The following is a 24,752-nucleotide window of genomic DNA, read 5'->3' on the forward strand; positions in this document are numbered from 1 at the left end:
CTTGCGGCAGGTGGGTGTAGTGAAAGGCTCTGCTGCGACTGAGGATTCTGCAGTTCTAAATGAGCTGAAACACTGAAGTTATGAGGTAACCTTGGCTCTGTAGCAAGGCACAGAGGTTCCAGTAGCTAGCGAAGTGATAGCTTTAAAAGATTGAAAGTTTGTAGTAAGTAGTTCCAGATTTTCAGGATTTCTGGAATTCCATTTTAAGACGTTATACTTTTAACAAATAATTTTGGGCTTCTGCTACAAGCCAGGCACGTTAACTGATTTAATGGAGTCGTGATTTTAAGAGCAATGAATGACATTGTCATCCAGTTTGCCTCCACTTTATGAGTGAGGGAAAGGAAATTGCAGACGGCATGAGTGACTTGGTCAAGGTCACAGACTGTCAAGATAAAGTACTAGAACACATGTCTAAGTACTTCTAATCCTTTTTCATTTGGTTCCCCTTTCACCTTTCTTAGAAAACAAGAATTAGTAGGACTCAGCATTAGGTAGGATTTGTCTTTCATGGTAAATAAACGGAATATTTGAAGAAGTAGCTAGAGGATTTTAAAAGTTAACATATACTTTGACTTTATATCATTTTCTGTGATGTATGATACTTTTACTTAATTAGAATTTCTTCCTCTCTAGTGTGGACGGAGGATCCAGGCAAAACTGCATTATCCTTTGTGCCTCTTTAGTCTCATTTCAAAATTTAACATTTCCAAATACCTGGAACTTCATACTACTGACCTATGGCATCATTCAAGTTTCTTAATCCAGTTGTGTACCTTTTCTACACAATCATTAAAAGGAACTTGGTCTACCTCTCATTCTTTCAAGGTTCTACTCTAGTAACTAAGTTTAGTACTATGTTTATGGTAAATTGTTATACAGAAAAAGAAAATGAATAGCCTGAATTTCATGTGCAATCCACATTTCTTTACATTTTAATATCCCTTAAGTTGGAATGTTGGAAGTCAAATAGCTATGTCCTGGTTAAGGAGATTATAGGGAATGCATTACACTGCTTTCTGGCTCTCCTGAAAACAATGGGCTAGTATCTAGTTAATGTGTATTTAGGGGTTGGGTCCTGCCTGTGCTCAAGAATTCCTTAGACAATGTTAGCTATGGACTATCTTGTCGTGTTCTCCATCTGTTTTCAGCATCTGCTCTTTTGTAGTCTTGGGAATGCCTTGTAGTTTTTGTGTTTGTTTTTGTTTTGCATGCTTTCTATATGTTCTAACTGGCAGGTAGCCACTGACATATTGCACAATGTTTTCTTTATAATGTATGCCTAATAAATACAGGAGCTTGAGAGCAGCTTGGGGAGTCTTTCCTTAGCCTCCCTCTCACCTCTCTTGAATTGCTTGGCGTCTTGAGTAAACGTTTCTGCCACCCTTGGCATTGCTGGACAAAGCCAGAAGCTGAACCCACAGTGGAATGTAATTTTTCCTTTTTCATCAATACAGAAAATAATGGTAAATTTGAGATCATCTTAGATATGGCGAAATACAGTGTGAATTGTTTCAAATATATAGCAAATACCCCTATTTAACAGAATTTAATATATTGTTACATTTGCAAAATAGGAGAAAACTGGAAAATCACTAGACTTTTGACATTGAAACTTTTTTGCCAAAAGAAAGTGGAACAATATATTTAGGATGCTCAAGGGTAAAATATGGACTAAAGATTTTATATCCAGCAAAAGCAACTCTCATGTACAAAGTGTATAAACTAATATCAACACTTGATATTGTATCAATATTTGATGAGACTATCGTTGTCATGAACGCTTCCTGAAGAATTACTAGAGAATGAGCATCAGACAACCAAAATGAGTAGGGAAACATCAACCTAAGGATTGGCTCATGTTCTTTACAGGAAATCATAATCTGTTATATGCCTTAGCTTTTGTGTTCCTTCTAGTTTATTCTTTTTTTTCTTTTATAATGTTGATATAATATTACTGACTATATTCATTATGATGTACTGTTCATCTCTGTGACATATTTATTTTTGGAATATAATTTATATTTTGGAATATATTCTGGAAGTTTGTACCTCTTAATTCCCTTCACCCATTCTATGCATCCCACTTACCCCACTTCCTGTTTTTTCTTTATTATTAATTCTCCTGAGGTCTGGCACCCCATTTGTGAGTTTTTCTCCATTTTTGTTGAGGTAATTGACAAAATTGTAAGATACTTAAAGTGTACAATGTGATGATTTGATATTAATAAAAATTGTGAACGGATGCCTGCCATGGAGTTGAGTTTTTCTAATTCTGAATCATATTGTTCTTTCCTACTTTGTATCTTTTTTGTTTAGTTAGCTTAAAAATAGTAACTTACAGGGGCACCTGCAGGTCGTGATCTCAAGACCACAATCCCAGGGTTGTGAGATGGAGCACCATAGGGGCTCTGTGCTGGGCATGGAACCTGCTTGGGGTATTCTCCCTCTCCCTCACCTCCCCCTCAAAAAAATTAAAAATAGTAACTTACAAGTTCTGATCTATTTTTGTGGTACATCTTTCAGATATGTTTTCATTATATATAATGATGATGTTATGCTCCTTATTCTCTTTTTAAATAATAGTTTTATATAGTATTTGAACTTGATACTTTTTTGTTGTTGAGTTTTTTTAAATTTTTTTTTTAACGTTTATTTATTTTTGAGACAGAGAGAGACAGAGCATGAACGGGGGAGGGTCAGAGAGAGGGAGACACAGAATCTGAAACAGGCTCCAGGCTCTGAGCTGTCAGCACAGAGCCCAATGCGGGGCTCGAACTCACGGACCGCGAGATCATGACCTGAGCCGAAGTCGGCCGCTCAACCGACTGAGCCACCCAGGCGCCCCTGTTGTTGATTTTTATGTGAAATTATTATCCTGAACTTTTAGTATGAGGCAGGCTTCCTCGTCCAAGAAGCCTAAATCCATCATTAAAAAAAAAAAAAAAAAAAAAAAAAAAACAACCCTGTATTTCAAGAAAGTCAGTTTTCTGGTTCATTGCAAGGAAGGAGTCCACATTCCAGAACTATGGGATGCCTCACCAAACAAAGGAGAATATATATTTATTATAGGAATTTGGGGAAGTGTGGAGTTTAGGAGAAATTAAAGAAGTGTTTTGTAGGCTCAAAAGAAAGTGAGGCTGTTTGTAAAGGTGTCTAAATTAGGTCTGGACTCCATCATAGATTCCAGGTGCTATTTTCTTGAAAATTGGAGCTAACATAGATGTGTCATGTATCCACATAACTGTTTTCTGAAGTTCTGTCCTAGGGTTGAAAGTAGAGCATGCTTCTCTGTTAAGTGATTTAGATCATCACCAAGAGTAGGATATTTTAATCTTAATGAATTGATTTCAAAGAACAAGGTTTTTGACACTCTGATTGTGAGTAAAAAATGTGGCAGTTAACTAAAGTTGGAAATTTTTGTGACACTTTGCAGCATGTTTTTGAGAAAAATATTATCTTCTGTTAATTTTACAGCTTACTTTATCTGTGTCTGTTATCTATATCTGATGAATGGCAAGGCAGATTTTTACTTTCTTAGTCCAAGTTTATCTTTTCTTTCTCACAGCTTTCAGTAAAACTTTTCTAACTTCAAAGAGCTCTCTTTTCTGTGAAATGTTAAAAAGAAATATGGTGGTTTCAGTTCTGTGATTTCCTGGCTCACTTCCCTTCTCAACTTTGATCTGTCAAAGACCCACTGTCTCTTTCCTTTATTTCTGTTGTTCATGTGGCACATATATATTCATATATGTATGTATGAATGCATAGTTATGTTCCAAAGGTGTAGCACAATAATTTTATTTTAAATATTTATTTTGGTGTAATATTAGAAATATAGAATTAGAAAAGTTGCAAAGGTAAGGCAGAGAATTTTTGTGTACACTTTACTCAGCTTCCCCTAAAGATAACATCCTCCATAACCGTGATACATTTGTCAAAGAAATTAGTATTGGTACAATACTATTATATAACTATATACTTTATTTTGATTTCACCAGTTTTTCACAAATGTCACTTTTTTTCAGTTCTGGATCCAATCCATGATACAACAATGCGTTTAAAAGCTCCCCATCTTGATCATTATATAGGTGTACATTGTAATGAATATCTTCCTGAAAACTTAATGCCAATTGGCTTTCTGTAAATCAAATAGTTCACATCATAAATGGTAAAGATAACATCTATGTTGTGTTTTATAATTACAGAGCTTATTTACATGCACTTTTTCACCTTATGGTCCTAAGTTATTGAATATTAGCAAAGGAAAGATACTTAATAGTCATATACATGCACAGCCTTATAGTTTTTCCAAGGATGACTCAAAATGGTTAAATGTCTTGAATCAATTCACATCATTGGAGGTGAAGGGTCAAGACTAGAACCTAATTTTATTTCTAATTTATTCATTTGGTATTTTCCTAATATATTATGCCAAGATTCCCAAAATTGGAACAGTTGTTTCATGATTATCAGAAAGAATAGGAAGTACTCAGTCCCCGGGTCAGGTCTCCATGAACATAGTTGGAAAGCAGCCAACCTCCTGAATTCTGAGGCAAGCTTCTTTGCCGAAAGGTGTTGCAGTAACATTTGAACTGGCTCGAAGGTAACTATATAGAAGAACCCAGAGGAATTCCTTTGTGAAGGAAATAAGCCTTTTCAAAATGTGAATAATTATTCTCTTAAATGCTCTATGAGTTAGGATATGTGCATATCAGATTTTCCTGAAATATTTTAAAAATATTGCCTACAGAGCAGTAGACAAATCATAGATTAACAGCTGAAATATAATTTTGCAAGACTATTTTCTTGTTTGATTTAACTACTTATGCAATAGTGACTGGAAATAAAATGTAATAAGTGATGCTCCTAAGTTTAACCTTCTGCTATTATTGATAGAAAACAGATGACAAACCTAAAAATCCCTAAGTGGGGCTCCACATCCTTGTGGCTTTCTAGACAATATACTGTAAACACATCAGGTTCCTCCCAAATTGGAGGATAAAGGCACCTCCATAAAAAGCCCTTTTGTGGGGCGCCTGGGTGGCGCAGTCGGTTGAGCGTCCGACTTCAGCCAGGTCACGATCTCACGGTCCGTGAGTTCGAGCCCCGCGTCGGGCTCTGGGCTGATGGCTCGGAGCCTGGAGCCTGTTTCCGATTCTGTGTCTCCCTCTCTCTCTGTCCCTCCCCCGTTCATGCTCTGTCTCTCTCTGTCCCAAAAAATAAAATAAAACGTTGAAAAAAAAAAATTAAAAAAAAAAAAAAAGCCCTTTTGTGACAGAAGACATTCAGAGCCCTATTCCAGAGATCCAAATTCAACCACAGTGACTGTTCACCATCAGACACAGTGGCTTCCTGAACTATGTTGTCACATTTATACCTTTTCTTCTTGACTGAAACAATGTCAGATCCTCCTCCTTCTCATCTTTGACTTGTTTTCTCATCTTTGATTTGGTAGCTAGAAACTTTAGCCCTGCAGCTATCAAACTTCACACACATCAGAATTACCTGACTTGCCAGTTAAGGCACAGATTGTTGGACCCCACAATTTCTGCTTCGGTATGCCTGGGCAGGGCCTGAGAATTTACATTTCTAACAAGTTCCCTGATGATGTGTGTGCTGCCAGACCTATGACCACATTTTGCACTGCTCTACCCTGCTTCCTCTAACTCCTGCTTTCCACATGTGTGTGTAGGCCAACACACACACACACACACACACACACACACACACACCCTTACATGGTAGGGAAGATAGACAAACCAAGAATCCCTAGTTCTGAGTCCATATATATATTAGGTAGAAGAGAAGGAACACAAAATGAAACTGAGAAACAACAGTGAGTAAGATAGGAAGAAAACTAGGGAGGCATGGTTTCAGAGAACTAAGAAGAGTGTCTCAGCTAGGAAGTTAATAGGTGTAGGATTTCATCACTGTCCACTTCCACTCAAGATGCTGGGCTTTCTCCTCAAGTTCTTAAAAAATTACCCCTTTTCCCTTTCAGGGGAATTAAAAATGTACTAGACTGATGAAAAGTGGAATTCCCACACAGAATGGTTATTCAGATGGGGGCTCAGCACTGCTTTAGTACAGTGACTGTTTTCTTTTTTTATTATGATGATGATTATTTTTTAATTTACATCCAAGTTAGTTAGCATACAGTGCAATAATGATTTCAGGAGTAGAATCTAATGATTCATCCTCTACATATAACACCCAGTGTTCATCCCAACAAGTATCCTCCTTAATGCTCCTTGCCCGTTTAGCACGTCCCCCCTACCCACAACCCCAGCCAGTGCCCTCACTTTTCTCTATACTTAAGAGTCTTTTATGTTTTGACCCCTCTCTGCTTTTATATATTTTTTTCTTCCCTTCCCTTATCTTCATCAGTTTTGTATCTTAAATTCCACATGTAAGTGAAATCATATGATATTTGTCTTTCTCTGACTGACTTATTTTGTTTAGCATAATACCCTTTAGTTTCATCCACGTTGTTGCAGATGTCAAGATTTCATTCTTTTTGATTGCCGAGTAATACTCCATTGTGTGTGTGTGTGTGTATGTATATATATATATATATATATACATATATATATACACATATATATATATACACACATACACATATATATATATATACACACACCACATCTTCTTTATCCATTCATCTGAAAATGAATATTTGGGCTCTTTCCATATCTTGGCTATTGTCAATAGTACTGCTATAAACATTGGGGTGCATGTGCCTCTTCAAAACGGCACACCTCCATCCTTTGGTTAAATACCTAGTAGTGCAATTTCTGGGTCATAGGGTAGTTCTGTTTTTAATTTTTTTCGGGAACCTCAGTACTATTTTCCAGAGTGGCTGCGCCAGTCGGCATTACCATCTGCAGTGCAAAAGGGATCCTCTTTCTCTGCATCCTTGCCAGCATCTGTCATTGCCTGAGTTGTTAATTTTAGCCATTCTGGCTGGTGTGAGGTGGTGTTTTATTGTGGTTTTGATTTGTATTTCCCTGATGGTGAGGATGTCGAGCATTTCTTCATGTGTCTGTTAGCCATCTGGATGTCTTCTTTGGAAAAGTGTCTATTCATGTCTTTCGTCCATTTCTTCACTGGATTATTTGTTTTTTGGTTGTTGAGTTTGATAAGTTCTTTATAGATTTTGGATACTAACCCTTTATCTGATAGGTCGTTTGCAAATATCTTTTTCCATTCTGTCAGTTGCCTTTTAGTTTTGCTGATTGTTTCCTTTGCTGTGCAGAAGATTTTTATCTTGTTGAGGTCACAATAGTTCATTATTGCTTTTGTTTCTCTTGCCTCTGAAGACATGTTGAGTAAGAAGTTGTTGTGGCTGAGGTCAGAGAGGTTTTTGCCTGCTTTCTCCTCAAGGATTTTGATGGCTTCCTGCCTTACGTTAAGGTCTTTCATCCATTTTGAGTTTATTTTTGTATGGTGTAAGAAAATGGTCCAGGTTCATTCTTCTGCATGTTGCTATCCAGTTTTCCCAACACGATTTGCTGAAGAGACTGTCTTTATTCCATTGGATATTCTTTCCTGCTTTGTCGAAGATTAGTTGGCCATACGCATGTGGGTCCATTTCTGGGTTCTCTATTCTGTTCCGTTGATCTGAGTGTCTGTTTTTGTGCCAGTATCCTACTGTCTTGATGATTACAGCTTTGTAATACATCTTCAAGTCCAGGATTGTGATGCCTCCAGCTTTGGTTTTCTTTTTCAGGATTGCTTTGGCTATTCGAGGTCTTTTCTGGTTCCATACAAATTTTAGGATTATTTGTTCTAGCTCTGTGAAGAATGCTGGCGTTATTTTGATAGGGAGTGCATTAAATATGTAGACTGCTTTGGTAGTATTGATATTTTAGCACTATTTGTTCTTCCAATCCATGACCATAGAATATTTTTCCATTTTTTGTGTCTAACTTCTTTCATAAGCTTTCTGTAGTTTTCAGTGTATAGATTTTTCACCTCTTTGGTTAGGTTTAGTCCTAAGTATTTTTGGTTTTTGGTGCAATTATAATGGGATGGATTCCTTGATTTCTCTTTCTGCTGCTTCATTATTGGTGTATAGGAATGCAACTGATTTCTGTGCATTGATTTTAGATCCTGTGACTAGGATAAATTCATGGATCTGTTCTAGCAGTTTTTTGGTGGAATCTTTTGGGTTTTCCATATAGAGTATCTTGTCATCCATGAAGAGTGAGTTTGACTTCCTCCTTGCCGATTTGGATGCCTTCTATTCCTTTGTGCTGTCTGATTGCGGAGGCTAGGAATTCCAATACTATGTTGAATAACAGTGGCAAGAGTGGACATCACAGTTGTGTTCCTGACTTTAAGGGGGAATCTCACAGTTTTTTCCCAGTGAGGATGATATTAGCAGTGGGTCTTTCATATATGGCTTTTATGATCTTGAGGTATGATCCTTCTATCTCTACTTTCCTGAGGTTTTTTTTTATCAAGAAAGGATGCTGTATTTTGTCAAATGTTTTCTCTGCATCTTTTGAGAGGATCATGTGGTTCTTGTCCTTTCTTTTATTATCACATTGATTGATTTGTGGATATTGAACCAGCCCTGCATCTAAGGTATAAATCCCAGTTGATCATGGTGAATAACTTTAAAAAAAATTTTTTTTAACATTTTTATTTATTTTTGAGAGGCAGAGAGAGACAGAGCATGAGTGGGGGAGGGGCAGAGAGAGAGGGAGACACAGAACCCGAAGCAGGCTCCAGGCTCTGCAAGGTCAGCACAGAGCCTGACGTGGAGCTCAAAGCCACCAACCACAAGATTATGACCTGAGCTGAAGTCAGACACTTACCTGACTGAGCCGCCCAGGCTCCCCATAGTGAATAATTCTTTTAATGTATTGTTGCCTCCAGTTGGCTAGTATCTTGTTGAGAATTTTTGAATCCATGTTCATAGGGAAATTAGTCTGTAGTTTTCCTTTTTAGTGTGGTCCTTGTCTGGTATTGGAATCAAGATAATGCTGGCTTCATAGAGTAAGTTTGGAAGTTTTCCTTCCATTTCTATTTTTTGGAACATCTTTAAAAGAATAGGTGTTAACTCTTCCTTAAATGTTTGGTAGAATTCCCCTGAAAAGCCATCCAGCCCTGGACTCTTGTTTGTTGGGAGATTTTTGATTACTAATTCAATTTCTTTACTAATTATGGGTCTGTTCAAATTTTCTATTTCTTCCTGTTTCAATTTGGTAGTTTATATGTTTCTGGGAATTTGTCCATTTCTTCCAGATTGCACGATTTGTTGGCATATAATTGCTCATAATATTCTCTTATTATTGTTTGTATTTCTGCAGTGTTGATTGTGATCTCTCCCTTTCATTCTTGATTTTATTTATTTGGGTTCTTTCTTTTTTCTTTCTGATCAAACTGGCGAGGGGCTTATCAATTTTGTTAATTCTTTCAAAGAACCAGCTCCTGGTTTTGTTGATGTGTTCTAGTGTTTTTTTTATTTCGCTAGCATTGATTTCTGCTCTAATCTTTATAATTTCCCATCTTCTGCTGGTTTTATCTTCCCTTCCTCATCTCTTCTAAAATCTTTATTTTAAAATCTAGATTGCCTTATAGAAGCATGGCTACCCCAGCTTTCTTTTGGCTACCATTAGCATGATACATGGTTCTCCATCCCCTTACTTTCAATCTGAGGATGTCTTTGGGTCTCAAATGGGTCTCTTGTAAATAGCATATAGATTGATCTTGGGTTTTTTTGTTTTGTTTTGTTTTGTTTTGTTTTTAATCCAATCTGATACCCCATGTCTTTTGATTGAGCATTTAGTCCATTGACATTTAGAGTGAGTACTGGATGATATATTGTGTTGCCTGTAGAGTTGGAGTTCCTTGCAGTCTTCTCTGGCCCTTCCTAGTCTTTGTTGCTTTTGGTATTTTTTGCTTTTTTTTTTTTTTTTCATCTTTTCTCCCTTCAGAAAGTCCCCCTTAAAATTTCTTGCAGGGATTTTTCAGTGGTCATGAACTCCTTTAGTTTTTGTTTGTCTGGGAAGCTCTTTATCTCTCCTATTTTGAATGACAGCGTTACTGGATAAAGAATTTTTGGCTGCATGTTTTTCTGATTCAGCATGTTGAATATATCTTGCCACTCCTTTCTGCCTGCCAAGTTTCTGTGAATAGGTCTCCTGCAAACCTGATCTGTGTTCCTTATAGGTTAAGGAATTTGCTGCTCTCATAATTCTTTCCTTATCCGTGTATTTTGTGAATTTGACTATGATATGCCTTGTTGATGGTCAGTTTTTGTTGAATCTAATGGGAGTTCTCTGTGCTTCTTGGATTTTGATGTATGTGTCTTTCCCCAGGTTAGGAAAGTTTTACACTATGATTTGCTTACATAAACCTTTTACCCCTTTTCTCTCTCTTCATGTTCTGGGACCCCTATGATTTAGATATTATTCCTTTTTAGTGAGTCACTAAGTTCTCTAATTCTTATATCATGGTATTTTGCCTTAGATTCCCTCTTTTTTTGATTCATTTTTCTCATAAGTTTGTCCTCTATATCACTGATTCACTACTCTGTTTCATCCATTCTTGCTGCACTGGTATCCATTCAAGGTTGCCTCTCAGTTATAGCACTTTTAATTTCTTCCTGACTAGATTTTACTTCTTTTATCTCTGCAAAAAGGGAATCTATGCTTTTTTCAACCTAGTCCAGACATCTTGCTTATATTTGTTCCTGTTCTTTCTCTTGGGGTGAATTCATTCATTCAGGGATTATGGTAAATCACAACACAAAACTGGCATCAGGTTTCACTGCACCCTAGTGTCTTTGTTCCAATACCAGCAAACGTGAATATGTGCTCGGACCTTTGCCTGTGATGTGGCTGTACAGCCTCTACCAAATGCTTCTCTAGCAGGGGAACTGCTTCTTCCTGTGTGGCCTGTGGACCCCTCGATGTTGCTGCCCGTTCCTGGGGATTCACCCTTCCCACTGTAGCACACCAGGTATTAAGCTGTGGACTCAATACTGATTGCTCTCTCCTCTTTATAGCGTCCAAATGGTATTGAAACCCTCTCCTTTCTCCATTTTCCCTTTCTTCACTTGTGGGTGTTTCTACTCTTTCCCTTTCTCTTCAGCTACTTTCAGGGGGAATGTTTTTCCTGTACTCTCCCCCCTTTCTGTGACCTCTCTCCATAAAAACAGCTCCCTACCCTCTGTGGCTTCTCTCTCCCCCAGTTCACCTCTCTGTGCCATGTACCTATCGAGTTCACTTGTGGTTCAAGTTGTACAGACTGTTGTGTTAATCCTCAGATCAGTTTTCTAGGTGTGCAAAATGGTTGGTGCCAATCTAGTTGCATTTCAGGAATGAGCGAAGCAGAGAACTTCCATGCCGCTCTGCCATCTTGGCCCCTCCAGTGACAGTTTTCATGAATGATCAAGGGATGATGTGCAGCTATCAGAAAATGAAAGGACATCACTTGATAATGATAAGAAAAATGGGGGTGACTGGGAGGCTCAATCGGTTGAGTGTTTGACTTTGGCTGCAGTCATGATCGCATGGTTTGTGCATTTGAGCCTTGTGTTGGGCTCTGTGCTGACAGCTCGAAGCCTAGAGTCTGCTTCAGATTCTCTGTCTCCCTCTCTCTTTGCCCCTCTCCAATTCTGTCTCTCTCTCTCTTTCTCAAAAATAAATAAATATTAGAAAAATGATAAGAAAAACATCCAGGGCCTGAGGAGGGAACAGAATAAGTAAGGAATTTGGAGCTAAGTTTTATTAGCTTTTTGGGAAATATGCTTCAGATTGCCACATACTTAGCTATTAATTTATTTGACAATTATTTTCTGGATCTGAAGTATTTTCTGAATTTGCAAAATTTCTGAAAATTTCTTACCCAATGAAATGAATTATAAAAACAGACAAATAAAAAACAGGGACCAAGAGTTACCAAGAAAGTAAATAATTGGGCGGAAGCCACCCTGTACTTCTATTGAAGATTCCAACTAGTAGAGTTTAAAATGTTTGGATTTAGATTGTGAAAAACAATAAAATTTGTTCTTTCTCCTTAGGGCTACAGTTACTAGGCAATTACTATGCTCCAATAGCTGTATTTAGTCTTTAATGCTTTGTATTAAATTATGTGATTTAAATTTTATTGTATACATAATTTCAGTTTTATTTTACTAGTGGAATTTACTGCTATTTTCTGACCTCCACATTTCCCTTCTGCTCTCAGGAGAGAGACAGGAGATAGAGAGGCAGAGAGAGAATGAACTTCATTCTTTATTTTTGTTATCAGGTAGCTAAACATTCAGAGAAAAGAGCCCTGCTTCCCTAAAATGAAACATACCCTTAAGGTGTTTAAAGTAATCCCCCTCTCCTTTGCTCATGGTTGGGTTAGAACTGGTCATGTGTTACAGTTCTAGCCAATTTAAACAAATTTTTTTTAATGTTTATTCATTTTTGAAAGACAGAGAGAGATAGAGCACAAGCAGGGGTGGAGCGGAGAGAGAGGGGGACACAGAATCTGAAGCAGGCTCCAGGTTCTGAGCTGTCAGCACAGAGCCCGACACGGGGCTTGAACTCATGAACCACGAGATCATGACCTGAGCCGGAGTCAGACATTCAACCGACTAAGCCACCCAGGTGCACTACAGTTCTAGCCAATTTAACAAGAAGTTGCTGAAAGTTCTGGGAAGGAAAAATGCTTGATGAGAAGCCATGCTTTCTTTCTGACTTGGAGGCTTAGAATGGTGACAACTAACTTCTAATCATGAAAGTAAAGCCTAGTGGAAGCAGAGAAAATAACTCAAAGCTCTGAATTCACCAATTCTACATGCTTACCTATGAACATCCTGTAATATGAGATGAAAACATGTCACTTCTGGTCTGACGTTTCTTATTACAGCAGAAAGCATTCTGACTGAAATAGTGATATGTAAAATTCATACAAACACACATATAACATTTATGATTTTTCTTCTCGTTGCAAAGTCTATCTATGTTCATTTGGGAAGTTTGGAATTATAGGAATTCACGAGAAAGATGATTTAAAAAAAAATCACTCAGGGATAAATATATCAATACATATATTCTTCTATTGTTTCTACACATGCATTCTACACATTCTACACATGCATCAGTAGAGAGCCTAATGTGGGGCTCAAACTCACAAACCATGAGATCATGACCTGAGCTGGAGTCAGATGCTTTAACCAACTGAGCCACCCAGGCGCCCCTAAATAAATTAATTTTAATTAGAGATTAAAGTCAACCTTACTCTTTTATTTAGTTTCCTATGGACACAATTTATACTAAGTAGACAAGCTCAAGAAATTGGTTCAACATTTGAAAGTAGGCTAAAGGTAAAATAGATGAAATTCTAAATGTATTTTAACTGAGATAATATAATTATGGTACCCACTCCTCTTCCAGTATTTTTTTTTTCTTTCTTAGCTGTTATAGTTCTGTTTCTTAGGCTGAAATTGAATTAGTGCAGTCTTTTTTTTTTCCAATTCATTGTTAATTCATTTATGTCATTTCTTTAGTAAATTGAATTGCAAGAGGAAACCCAAATTGTAGCCAGGAGGAGACAACCAACATAGAATCTTAATTATCTGATACAGTGGATTCATTCTACAGAATATATCCTCTTTTCTTTTTTTCTTTTTTTTTTTTACAAGGACTCCTCATCTCTTATGATGATTGGAGATAGAGTAAATAACTAAAGTACCAAATGTTGAATATTCTGTTGAATGGTATGTCTTTAATTTAAAGCCCCATTTACCTTTTATAGCTATACATTTTGTTTTAATGTTTGTTTATTTTTGAGCGAAAGACAGAGTGCAAGCATGGGAGGTGAGATAGAGAGGGAGACATGAAATCAGAAGCAGTCTCCAGGCTCTGAGCTGTCAGCACAGAGCCTGACACAGGGCTCGAACCCATGGACTGTGAGATCATGACCTGAGCCAAAGTTGGACACTTACCTGACTGAGCCACCCAAGTGCCCTGGGCTATAAATTTTAATTTAAATCCATATTCATATTATAATTTATGGGCCACAATATTTGTATAATTTACTTCCTTCTGCAAAGTTTTTCATTACATATTGAGCCTTGAGAGATTTCTAAGTCTCAAATGGTAAGTAACCAAATTGAAACAATCCAGTTCAATATTAACATTACTATGCATGCATATAAACAAATGAATATGTTCTGAGACACTTTTATCATAATAAATTTCCTTATACAAAATCAATGAGGAATTCTTAATCTTTTTTGTCACATGAGCTCCTTTGGCTGTCTGGTTTGGCCTAGATAGCCCTTTCAGGATAATGTTTTTAAATTCATAAAATAATATAAACAGAAATAAAAGCAGTTGTATTGAAATACAGTTCTGTGCATGGACCATAGGTTAAAGACCCCTGCACCAAATTTTGAATAGCCCTTTAGCTAATGTATCAAAAAATGCCTGAGAACATATCTAAATAGAACAGTTTCTTAAACATCTAAGAGCAAAGCTAACATGTGTGTTCATTAAACACATGTCTAATAAAGCCCTTAAATTATATTGTGTATATACGTGTTGTTTTTGCCTTTAAATCTGGAAGTAAGAATTGTTATCAATTTAGGAATAAGTATATTATAAAGATTAAGGGAGAAGATTGGTTTTATTGTAACTTACAGATATTATTGTGTCATCTAGTAGAACCATAAAATCTTGATGTCAATATACATGCCTTAAAAGTTAACCTTGAGTATTTTAGCATGTTACAAATTTTGAGCCTTGCCCGATTCAACTGTAGAGTTCGTACATGGATTGATTAATTAAAGGTATGGGCTTAGTAAAAAAGAAGATATGAATGAAAGAGTAGAAGGAAGGAGGTCAATGGTAACAAACAGGATCAGTTGAAGTGGAATTAGAAAATAATGTGTGATTGGACACACACACACACACACACACACACAACTGCACTGAAAAGTATGTGTGAGCAGAAGAGCAAAATAAGTAAAGACCGTCATTAGTCTAATTAGTAATTTACTTTCCACAATTTCATGTGCACTGGAAATTTTGAAATTACATTTCATCTTTGAGTGGCACTAAATATCTCATATGAATGTAATGGTATTTTACCTATTTTTTCAAAAGTTTATTTATTTTGAGAGAGAGAGAGAGCGCGCGTGCGCTCACATGACCAGGGGAGATTAAGAGAGAGAGGGAAAGAATCCCAAATAGGCTCTGCACTGTTAGTGGGGAGCCTGATGCGGGGCTTCATCCTACAAACCAGGAAATAATGACCTGAGCCGAGATCAAGAGTTGAGTGCTTAACCAACTGAGCCACCCAGGTGCCCCTATTTTACCTACTTTTAAAAAAGAAATTAAATGGTACCTGAATTACTTTAAAGTCCCTTATCCCTTATAAGCTTTTCTCATAATGTATATTAGAGTCTCATAATTTTTATCCTTTTCCTTCTTTAATGGAACATAGAAATAGGCCTGAATAAAAAGAGGTATTGTGCCCACATATTTTGAAAATGATACCACTTAATGTGAATATCAGTAGGTGTTAGTTACACATTTACAGAGTTTTTCTTTATCTATTTTCAATACTTTGTTGGCTCCGTTGACTTGTATATATTGAAACTGTAATTTTCAGTGTTCCTCTGATGTATTAAGTATCTTTTCACTTGTGCATTTGATTATTTATTTTTCTTAGTGACTTGTGGATTATAGATTCAGTAAAATCGGAAGATAGAAAAAAATCTCTCCTATTAAAACAGAGGGCATATTATGTATAAGACATGATCAGTATAGGTCTCTTCTTGATTGTATTTAAAAACAGTGTTATAGGGGCGCCTGGGTGGCGCAGTCGGTTAAGCGTCCGACTTCAGCCAGGTCACGATCTCGCGGTCCGTGAGTTCGAGCCCCGCGTAGGGCTCTGGGCTGATGGCTCGGAGCCTGGAGCCTGTTTCCGATTCTGTGTCTCCCTCTCTCTCTGCCCCTCCCCCGTTCATGCTCTGTCTCTCTCTGTCCCAAAAATAAATAAAAAACGTTGAAAAAAAAAATTTAAAAAAAAAAAATAAAAAAAAAAAAAAAAATAAAAACAGTGTTATATTAGTACAATTACCACAAACTCCACTGATTATGCAGCCTAGAGGAATGTTCTAACCCCTGTCCAAATATGAATCCTTCTACACTTGCCGTTTCTATGAAGGCACTTCATGCTGTCTCAAGACTGGGATGAAGGAGAGCTACTTGTAAGTCTTGTCAGGTGGTTGGAATGGATGGTGGGTTGGTTGCTGAATAATTCAAACTTCAGATGTTTTTGGAATCAAAGAAAAAATTAGATCCATTGCACTTTTTTTTTTTAACCAGAGGAGGGAAGATTGATCTTATGGGCAGGGGAAATACTCTGTCTGTGCTTTGCATATTATTGTAGTATAAGATATAATTGCTGCTAAGCCCTTGGAATAAAACTCTCAAAGGCATGCCTAGGTTAAGACTGTGCTGTGGTTTCTGAGCCTTACTTTTTGGAATCTCTTTGCCTTAGGCCATGGCTCTTTTAAAAATTTACACATTATTAGGGAGAAAATGATAAGAACTCTATATAACATAGGAGTTCAGAAAGGGCAGAAATTAGTTCAGTTTATGATTATGAGGTAATATTTTATTTTTCTTGAATTTTCTTTTTCTTTGTATTTTTTCTTTATATTTGAATTTCTGACAATGTGATGTCTAAAAGAATAAGAATGTTAACATTAAACTCTGTTTTTATATAAAAACGCTGCAACCTTTGTGTTTATTATTCTCATTTGATGAAATTCACTACCATGCTCTTCTTCATATGACTTCCTGCGTATTCTACCAATTACAGAGAGAAATATCCATATATAAGTGGATCAAAGCATGGATTTAAAAGAGCAAAAAGAAAGAAGAAGTGATTTACTGGATCTGACACCCTATTTAACATTTCAGGATCAAACCAGTACCAAATTCCTAGGACATAGTAGGGAGTCCAGCAGACAGTAAATGAAGTGGCAAATGCAACTGTCATCTTTAGGGTCCTCAGCCGAGCTCTTGGTATATTGTTCTTAGATTGATTCAGTTGTAATTCTGTGAGATAGAGAAAAAAGTAGGTGTTTAAAGACCAGTTTTATTATAAAACCAAAATGGACAAAAAAGGAAGAGAGAATCACTAATTCAAACTAATTACTGGAATAAGAACACATTTCCAATATTTTTAATAACGGTAATTTGTTTGAAAAGGATGTTAATGTTTCAGGTTTTCCACTGTTATGTCACATAATGAATAGAAAAGATTAAAGATGACAGTGCTCTTAAAAATAAGTTTCCATCAGGGGCACCTGGGTGGCTCAGTTGGTTAAGTGTCCAACTTTGGCTCAGGTCATGATCTCACCGTCTGTGAGTTCGAGCCCCGCATTGGGTTCTGTGCTGACAGCTCGGAGCCTGGAGCCTGCTTCGGATTCTGTGTCTCCTTCTCTCTCTGCCCCTTCCCAACTTGTGCTATGTCTCTATATGTCTCTCAAAAAATAAAATAAATGTAAAAAAATTTTTTTAAAGTAAGTTTCCACCAAACTAATTTGGATTTGAAGTGTGAAAGTACTCAAACTCTTAAAATATAAATTAAAAAAATATATAAACATAAAGTTGAGCTGAATTGAATTATCTGTTCACACAGCATTATACTTACTGAAATATCTCTGACAGTAAGGATAATGAGGATCACGCATGGATGAAAGTGTGTTGTCCAAGATTGTCTTTCTCAACCATGTTCTATGATATTCAAAAAAATTTCACTTTTCATACCGATGCATCACTTAAAGTTCGCAGGTGTGTGTGCGTGTGTGCATGGTGTATGTGGTGTGTGTGTGTCTGGGGGTATGTTGCCTGTGTGTGTGGTATATATGTGCTTACTGTATGGTGTGTGTGTGTTTTGTGTGTCTGGTGTGTGTGTGATACATGTGGTGTCTGTGTGAAGTTTGCAACTTCTTGTTCATTGATCACAAAAGAGTGGAAATATGGAAGAAAACATTTATATGCATGATGTTTTAATTATAAAATCAATTTTTAACTAGAAATGTTAAAGTCGATAGTTCATTGAGTACAGATTGGTTATAGATTTTTGTCATACAAGCGTAATTACCGTTTACTCTGTACCTTGCTATGGACCTTGTTCTTTTCATACATTATTTCATTTAATCTTCAATATATGTAAACTTTAATGACATAAGTAATAAAAAAATCAGTAGGGATAAATACTTTAATAAAAAAAATCTTGGCTTAGCACGGGGGCTAGATTTGAAAAAATATTGATCCTCCTATAACACACTGTATTTCTCCCTCTTTTGAAATATCATCACATTTCATGATTGGTTTATTGTTTTACTATCTTTTCTGCTAGATGGTGGACTCCAGGAAAGTGGAATAGTTTACTGGCCTGTTTTATTCACCATGGTATCCACATCTATCATCATTTCTAGCAATATTGAGTAGTTAATACATACTGGTTGAGTAAATAAAAGATTAAGTAACTAAATCTATGTTAATAATATTTAACTATTGCCCTTTGCCTCTGCTGTTTTGTTTTTCTGCTTCTGCCTACCTCACGTTTCTTCAGATTCAGCCCTATTTGGGATCTATCTTCTTATTCTCTATGCGTCCTTAGATATCCCTTATAGAACTGAATTTCTCTAGGATAAGATTTTGAAGGCAAATTGTTTTTGTTGTTTTTGCAGTATACTTTTTTTTTTTTTTTTTTTTTTGGGACAGAGAGAGACAGAGCATGAATGGGGGAGGGGCAGAGAGAGAGGGAGACACAGAATCGGAAACAGGCTCCAGGCTCCGAGCCATCAGCCCAGAGCCCGACGCGGGGCTCGAACTCACGGACCGCGAGATCCTGACCTGGCTGAAGTCGGACGCTTAACCGACTGCGCCACCCAGGCGCCCCTGCAGTATACTTTTTAATAAGAATCAAATATCATTTTGTGCTGGGAACTGCCCAAGTTTCTATTATAGAGCATCACCATAATTATTTCCTTTAGAAAAAAATATGCTGAGAGTAATCACACTACAGTAATTAAGATGATTTTCCTATTAAGTTGTACCAGGTATAACTTACACATTATGTCACTGATAACATGTCTTCTGGATGTTATGATGACATAGCCATGTTTACTTTGCAAATTCATAAATTTTAGTTTTTGGGAATGTACCAGATTACTGAAGCAAAAAAGGCACAACCACAGCTGTGAAAATTCAGATAAAAGTGTCAGTTACAACAGTATTTCACACACCAATGTACACACACACACACACACACACACACACACAACACAAGCCCAGTTATGTTGTGTGGAATAGGGGATTTGAGTATGAAACAGAACAGCTGAACTTTAACGATTCTCTTGGCTACCATTTAACGAGGTATACTTTGCAATATTATAGAAATCAGGTGTTTGGTATGGTGTTATAGTGACCCAGCAGGAGCAATTTGCCAATGCTTATACTGGGTAAACTAATGTAGTTGTTCTTTCATTCTTAATTTCATGGTACAAATTTAGAACATTGGGAGATACCAAATGACCTCATCTGTAAATTAGGGATAGTAAAAGTATAATAAAAGTATTACCTCATAGGGTGAGTATGAATAGTAACTGAGCTAATGTATGTAAACTGCTTAGAACAGTGTCTGGCACATAGTGCATGTCACTCTGCTTTGAATATTGCTGTTTGAAACCTGTTTGCCCACAATTAACATTGAGTCTAAGGAATACATACTGTGGGGATCTTGATGAAGGACCTGTGTCAGGGTGAAGATGATTTTTGCATTGCAGATTAACATGATGAGAAGAGGGATGATGAAGAGGCAGCTGAAGGTGAAAAAGTTATAAAAGGCCTGATGCCACCATTGTGGAAAACTGCAGTGTGTGACACATTGAGAGAAACCATCTGTCTGCCCAGAGCTGTCTGCTAAGTGGATCATCCGGAAGATATATAACTGTATGAGAAAAGAAAACAATTAAAAGATGGTGTTACTTTCTTTCAAACAGTATTTGCATGTTTTCTTGAAAGCTTTTTCCTTCTGTATTCTCCAGGTCTTCTAACACGTTGCCCAAAGCAATGACTAAGCTCCTTGATGTAATCCTTTTGTCACTTCAATGAGAAGCTGTAAAGTGGATCTTTACTTAAAATATGTTTGGGTAATGTGAATGGATCTATAGGATTTTGGATTTTTTGGAAACTATTTCAACCTAGCAGAATGATCAGCAACCAAGGATTTAAACATTGTTGTATTTCAATTTCAGATGCAATTATGCTGAGTAAACCTTTTGGAAGTGATTTTGTCCATCATAACTGTAGCAGCTAAAGCTGTATCTAGCAGTTAGAATGTGCTCCCCAAATACATATTTAAATTTTATTTTTTGAAACAGAAAACCCCATTCAAATGGTCAAAGACATGAATAGACCATTTACAAAAGATGTAACAGTGGCCCTTAAGGACGTGAAAAGATGTTCAACCTCACTTGTGTGAAGAAAAATGCCTATTAAGGCTACAGTGACATGGCATTTTTCACTATAAGGATTGGCAAAAATTAAAAATAACATACTTTCATGGGCAGGTTGTAAGAAAATATAGACTCTCCCACATTGCTAGTAGGAATGCAAATTGGCACAACCACTAGGGAGAAGAATTTAGCAATAGCTAGCATAACTATATCTGAATTTACCTTTGACCCAGCAATCTGACATCCAGGATTTTACCCTGAAGATACACTCCCACCTCTGTTATATGAAAATACATAGGCAGAAAGTTATTCATTGATGCATTGTTTGTAATTGAAAAAACATTAAAAATAACATAAATACCAATTCATGGAACAGTAGTTGAATAAACTGTGGTGGATCACACAACAGAGTGCTATACAGCTGCAAAAAAAGAGTAAGGAAAATCTCTGTATATTTATGTGCATGTGTGTGTGTGTATTTATTTTCTAGCTCTGTCTTCTGGGAGCCTAGGAAAAATGATATCCCAGTAGCAATAAGCACATCCAGCACTCTAGTACCCAGATCTTGTTTTCTAAATACCATTCTCTACCAAAAGGAACCAGACGGAGTTCATTGGAGAGGTGAGTGAGCCCAAGGCTGACAAACTGAATATGTGCTTGGAACAGTTTGTGCCATGAAGCCAAGAAGTACTAAAAGAATAATGGAGCATGTCAAAAAGAGCTCGGGAGCCAGCTTGAAAGTACTCCCATTGGTCAAATCTGGGACAGTTTAAGCATTGAAAACAAAACCAAAAATAAATAAATAAACCAAACCAAACAAAACAACAACAACAAAAACCCTGATAAAAGGAATGATTAACAATAAAATAAAGGAAGAATCCATGAATTCTTGCTGATAGTAATTACAAAAGAATGACTACAAATAAATGGGGAGGGGGAAAAAAGCTCTTTGATACTGTAGAAAGCCAAATAATAAATGTATAAGGAATAATGAAGGTAGTGATTACCAAATGCTAATAATTGATTCAGGCAAGCATCATCAATGGATGGTAAAAACATGGATGAAATTTGAAGAAAGCAGGGTATTAACATCATCTTGAAGTATTTACCTGCAAGACCGCTTTTCTTATAAAGAGTAAAATTAATAACTTTACAGTAGATAACCAAATAAATTAACATAGCCAATAATGGGACCAACTGACAACATCTGCTTCCTTATATAATGCATTGACAGGTACTAACCATCACTTCTTTGCAATCTTGGATTATAACCTTGGATTCTTTTTTGTTAAAAGGAACATTTTTGGGACAGTTGCTCAGGTATGAATAAGTTATATAGATTAGAATAGTATTTTTTCAGTGTTAATTTCCTGATTTTTGTTTGATACTTGTACTGTGGGTATGTGCCAGAAAAAACAAAACAAAACAAAAAAACAACACTGAAGTATCAAAAGGGACATCATATCTGAATTTACTTTTAAACAATTTAGAAAAAATTTATAGGAAACAAAGCAAATAAGTAATGTAGTAAAATGTTAATATTTGGGGAAATTAAGGGAAAGGTATTCCAGAAAACTATGATTCTTGCAACCTTTCTCTAAGTGTGAAATTATTTTGTTGTTGTTTTTAAAACACAAATGAATCAACCATTAAAGAAACGTTGCAAAGATGACAGAGTAGTAGGGGGACCCTATGCTTGCCTCATTCCTTGAACACAGCCAGATAAATATAAAATCATTCTGAACACACAAGTAACTGGTCTGAGGACTGAGAGACAATCTGCACATCTAGAGGGAGAAAAATGGCCACATAGTGGAAGATAGGAACTGTGGAGAGTTGTTGGGGCAGAAATGAATTGTAGGTGCTGTAGAGGGGAGGGAGCCCTGATCACAGAGAGAGGGGAGAGAGAGAAAGCAGCATACAGGGGATTGCACAAGAAAAACACTTCCCCAAAAGCATTCACTGGGAAAATGAAAGGGGCTGATTATTGTAAGTTTTTACAAGCAGCAGAACTCAAAGTCTGAAGTTTTAGAAGTCTGCACCATTGCTGGAATCATGCCTGGCAGGCTTAGCGATGCTCCTGTGGGGAAGGAGGACAGAGGCCCAGGAGCAGACAGTGTGCTTTGAGGATCCTTTGGGTTGCACTGAGAAAGACATTTCCCCTTATTGGAGTGTATTTGGGAGAGGTGGCACTGCCTCTCGGAGGACAAAAGAAATGGTGGCACCATTGAGAGGTCCCAGTAATTAGCATAGCAGCGAGGCGCCTGCTGAGGACAGCTAACCTGGAAGTCAGTTTTTGGCTGTGTTTTATCATAAACTCTGAGACCCTGCATGGTTGTGTGACTTCTTTTCTGGGACAAACTGGCACCAACCACAGTGCAGTGAGAACTTTCCCTAAAAGATCAGTGCATGTCCCTAAATTTTAGAGTTTGGAAACCCAGCCACATGCCTGAGCTAAAACACAGGAGCACTGAACCAGATAGCTCAGACACAGACAAGGTGAAGGCAGGGTTCTGATGGAAGCCTGGAACACAAGAGTAGAGATTGTTCACACTTACGTGAGGGCTTGCTGAAAAGAGATATGTGTGAACTCCCCTTTCCTGGGACAAGAGAGTGAGGTGGCACCATTTTCACCCGCCCATCAGCACAGACAGATTTCAGTGAGCAACACAGCACTCCCAGTGGAGGCTGAAGCTGCTTACATCAACCCTGCCCCACTGTGCCCTGCAGGTGCACCTCTACGAGGGCAAGTCAGCCTGAGAACCAGTGCAGCAGGCCCCTCCCCCAGAAGACCAGCACAAGCCCCTCACCCTCCATATGCACCAAATCTACTGACCATAGAGTGATGCAACGCTTTAGCTCTAGGGGGAACAGGATCTTGGCTTTTCTAACAAGCAGACCAAAACCAACTGGTTAAAACTTGCCACATCAGGATAAGGTCCAAACACTCCCCACTGCAGGTAAGAAGAAACTCTGCAGAGGACTGATCTGAGGGGAAAAAGCAGCCAAGACACTACAGCAGGGTGCACACAGCATACACCAAAAAAACTTTCTGAAGTGCCAGGCCCTGGACAGTATATAACCTCTTCTTAATATAGCCATTATACTCAGAAGCAGGAAACGTAACGGTCTTTCCTAACAACAGAAGACAGAGATCTAGGCAAATGCTAAGATGGGAAAGTTCATCCCAAAAGAAAGAACAAGAAGAGGTCGCAGCCAGGGATCTAACCAAAACAGATGTAAGTAATATGCCTGAACTAGAATTTAAAACAACAATCATAAGGATACTACCTCAGCTTGAGAAAAGTATAGAAGACACTAGGGATTCCCTTATTGCAGAGATGAAAATTAAAACCAGTCAAGCTAAAATAAAAAATGTTGTAACTGAGATGCAAAACTGATCAGTATAATGACAACAAGGATGGAAGAAGCTAAGGAAAGAATAAGTGATATAGAAGATGAAATTAGGGAAAAGAATGAAGTTGAAAAGAAGCAGGAGAGAAAAATATTGGATCATGAATATAGACTTAGGGAACTCAGTGCCTCCATAAAGCATAATAATATTTGTATCATAGGAGTCCTAGAAGAAGGAGGGGAAAAGGGGCAGAGGGTTTATTTGAGTAAATTATAGCTGAAAACTTCCCTAATCTGGGGAAGGAAACAGACATTGAAATCCAGAAGGCATAGAGAACCCCCATCAAAATCAACAAAAGGAGACCAACAGTAAAACATAGTAGTAAACTTTGCAACATACACAGATAAGGAAATAATCCTGAAAGTAGGAAGGGAAAAAAGTCATTAACCTACAAGGGAAGACAAATAAGTTTTGCAGCAGATCTCTCCACAGAAACTTGGCAGGGCAGTGGGAGTGGCATGATATATTCAATGTGCCGAATGGGAAAAATATTCAGCCATCAATGCATTATCCAACAAGACTGTCATTCAGAATAGGAGGAATGATAAAGAATTTCCTAGACAAACAAAAACTAAGAGTTTGTGATCACTAAACCAACCCTGCAAGAAATATTAAAGGGGACTCTTTGAGTGGGAAAGAAAGACCAATAACACCAAACATTAGAAGGAACAGAGAAAATCTCCAGAAACAGTGACTTTACAGGTAATACAATGACACTAAATTCATATCTATCAATAATCACTCTGAATGTAAAAATGACTAAATGCTCCAATCAAAAGACATATGGTAACAGAATGGATAAAAAAATAAGACCCATTGCTGTGCTGCCTACAAGAGACTCAT

The 24,752-nt window shown here is 37.2% G+C and overlaps 1 protein-coding gene and 1 long non-coding RNA gene across 3 annotated transcripts in view; one reads left to right on the plus strand and one right to left on the minus strand.

Moving 5' to 3' along the window:
* On the plus strand, positions 1–20,035 carry LOC125922778 (uncharacterized). The gene is made up of 2 exons (XR_007457782.1): positions 1–85; positions 19,823–20,035. It is a non-coding gene; the product is annotated as an uncharacterized LOC125922778 (long non-coding RNA).
* GNRHR (gonadotropin releasing hormone receptor) overlaps positions 16,759–24,752 on the minus strand; it is a 21,398-nt gene continuing 13,404 nt past the window's right edge. Inside the window, exons 2-3 of one of the 2 annotated variants that reach the window (XM_049630558.1) lie at positions 19,767–19,986; positions 16,759–17,081 (exon numbers count right to left, since the gene is read on the minus strand). In XM_049630558.1, the coding sequence (XP_049486515.1) occupies positions 16,837–17,081; positions 19,767–19,986 (465 nt within the window). In that variant the 3' untranslated portion in view covers positions 16,759–16,836. The remainder of the gene's footprint in view (positions 17,082–19,766; positions 19,987–24,752) is intronic. The other variant, XM_049630559.1, reaches the window with a different exon arrangement.

Source organism: Panthera uncia, chromosome B1, assembly GCF_023721935.1.
Source record: "Panthera uncia isolate 11264 chromosome B1, Puncia_PCG_1.0, whole genome shotgun sequence".
NCBI classification, from domain to species: Eukaryota; Metazoa; Chordata; class Mammalia; order Carnivora; family Felidae; genus Panthera; species Panthera uncia.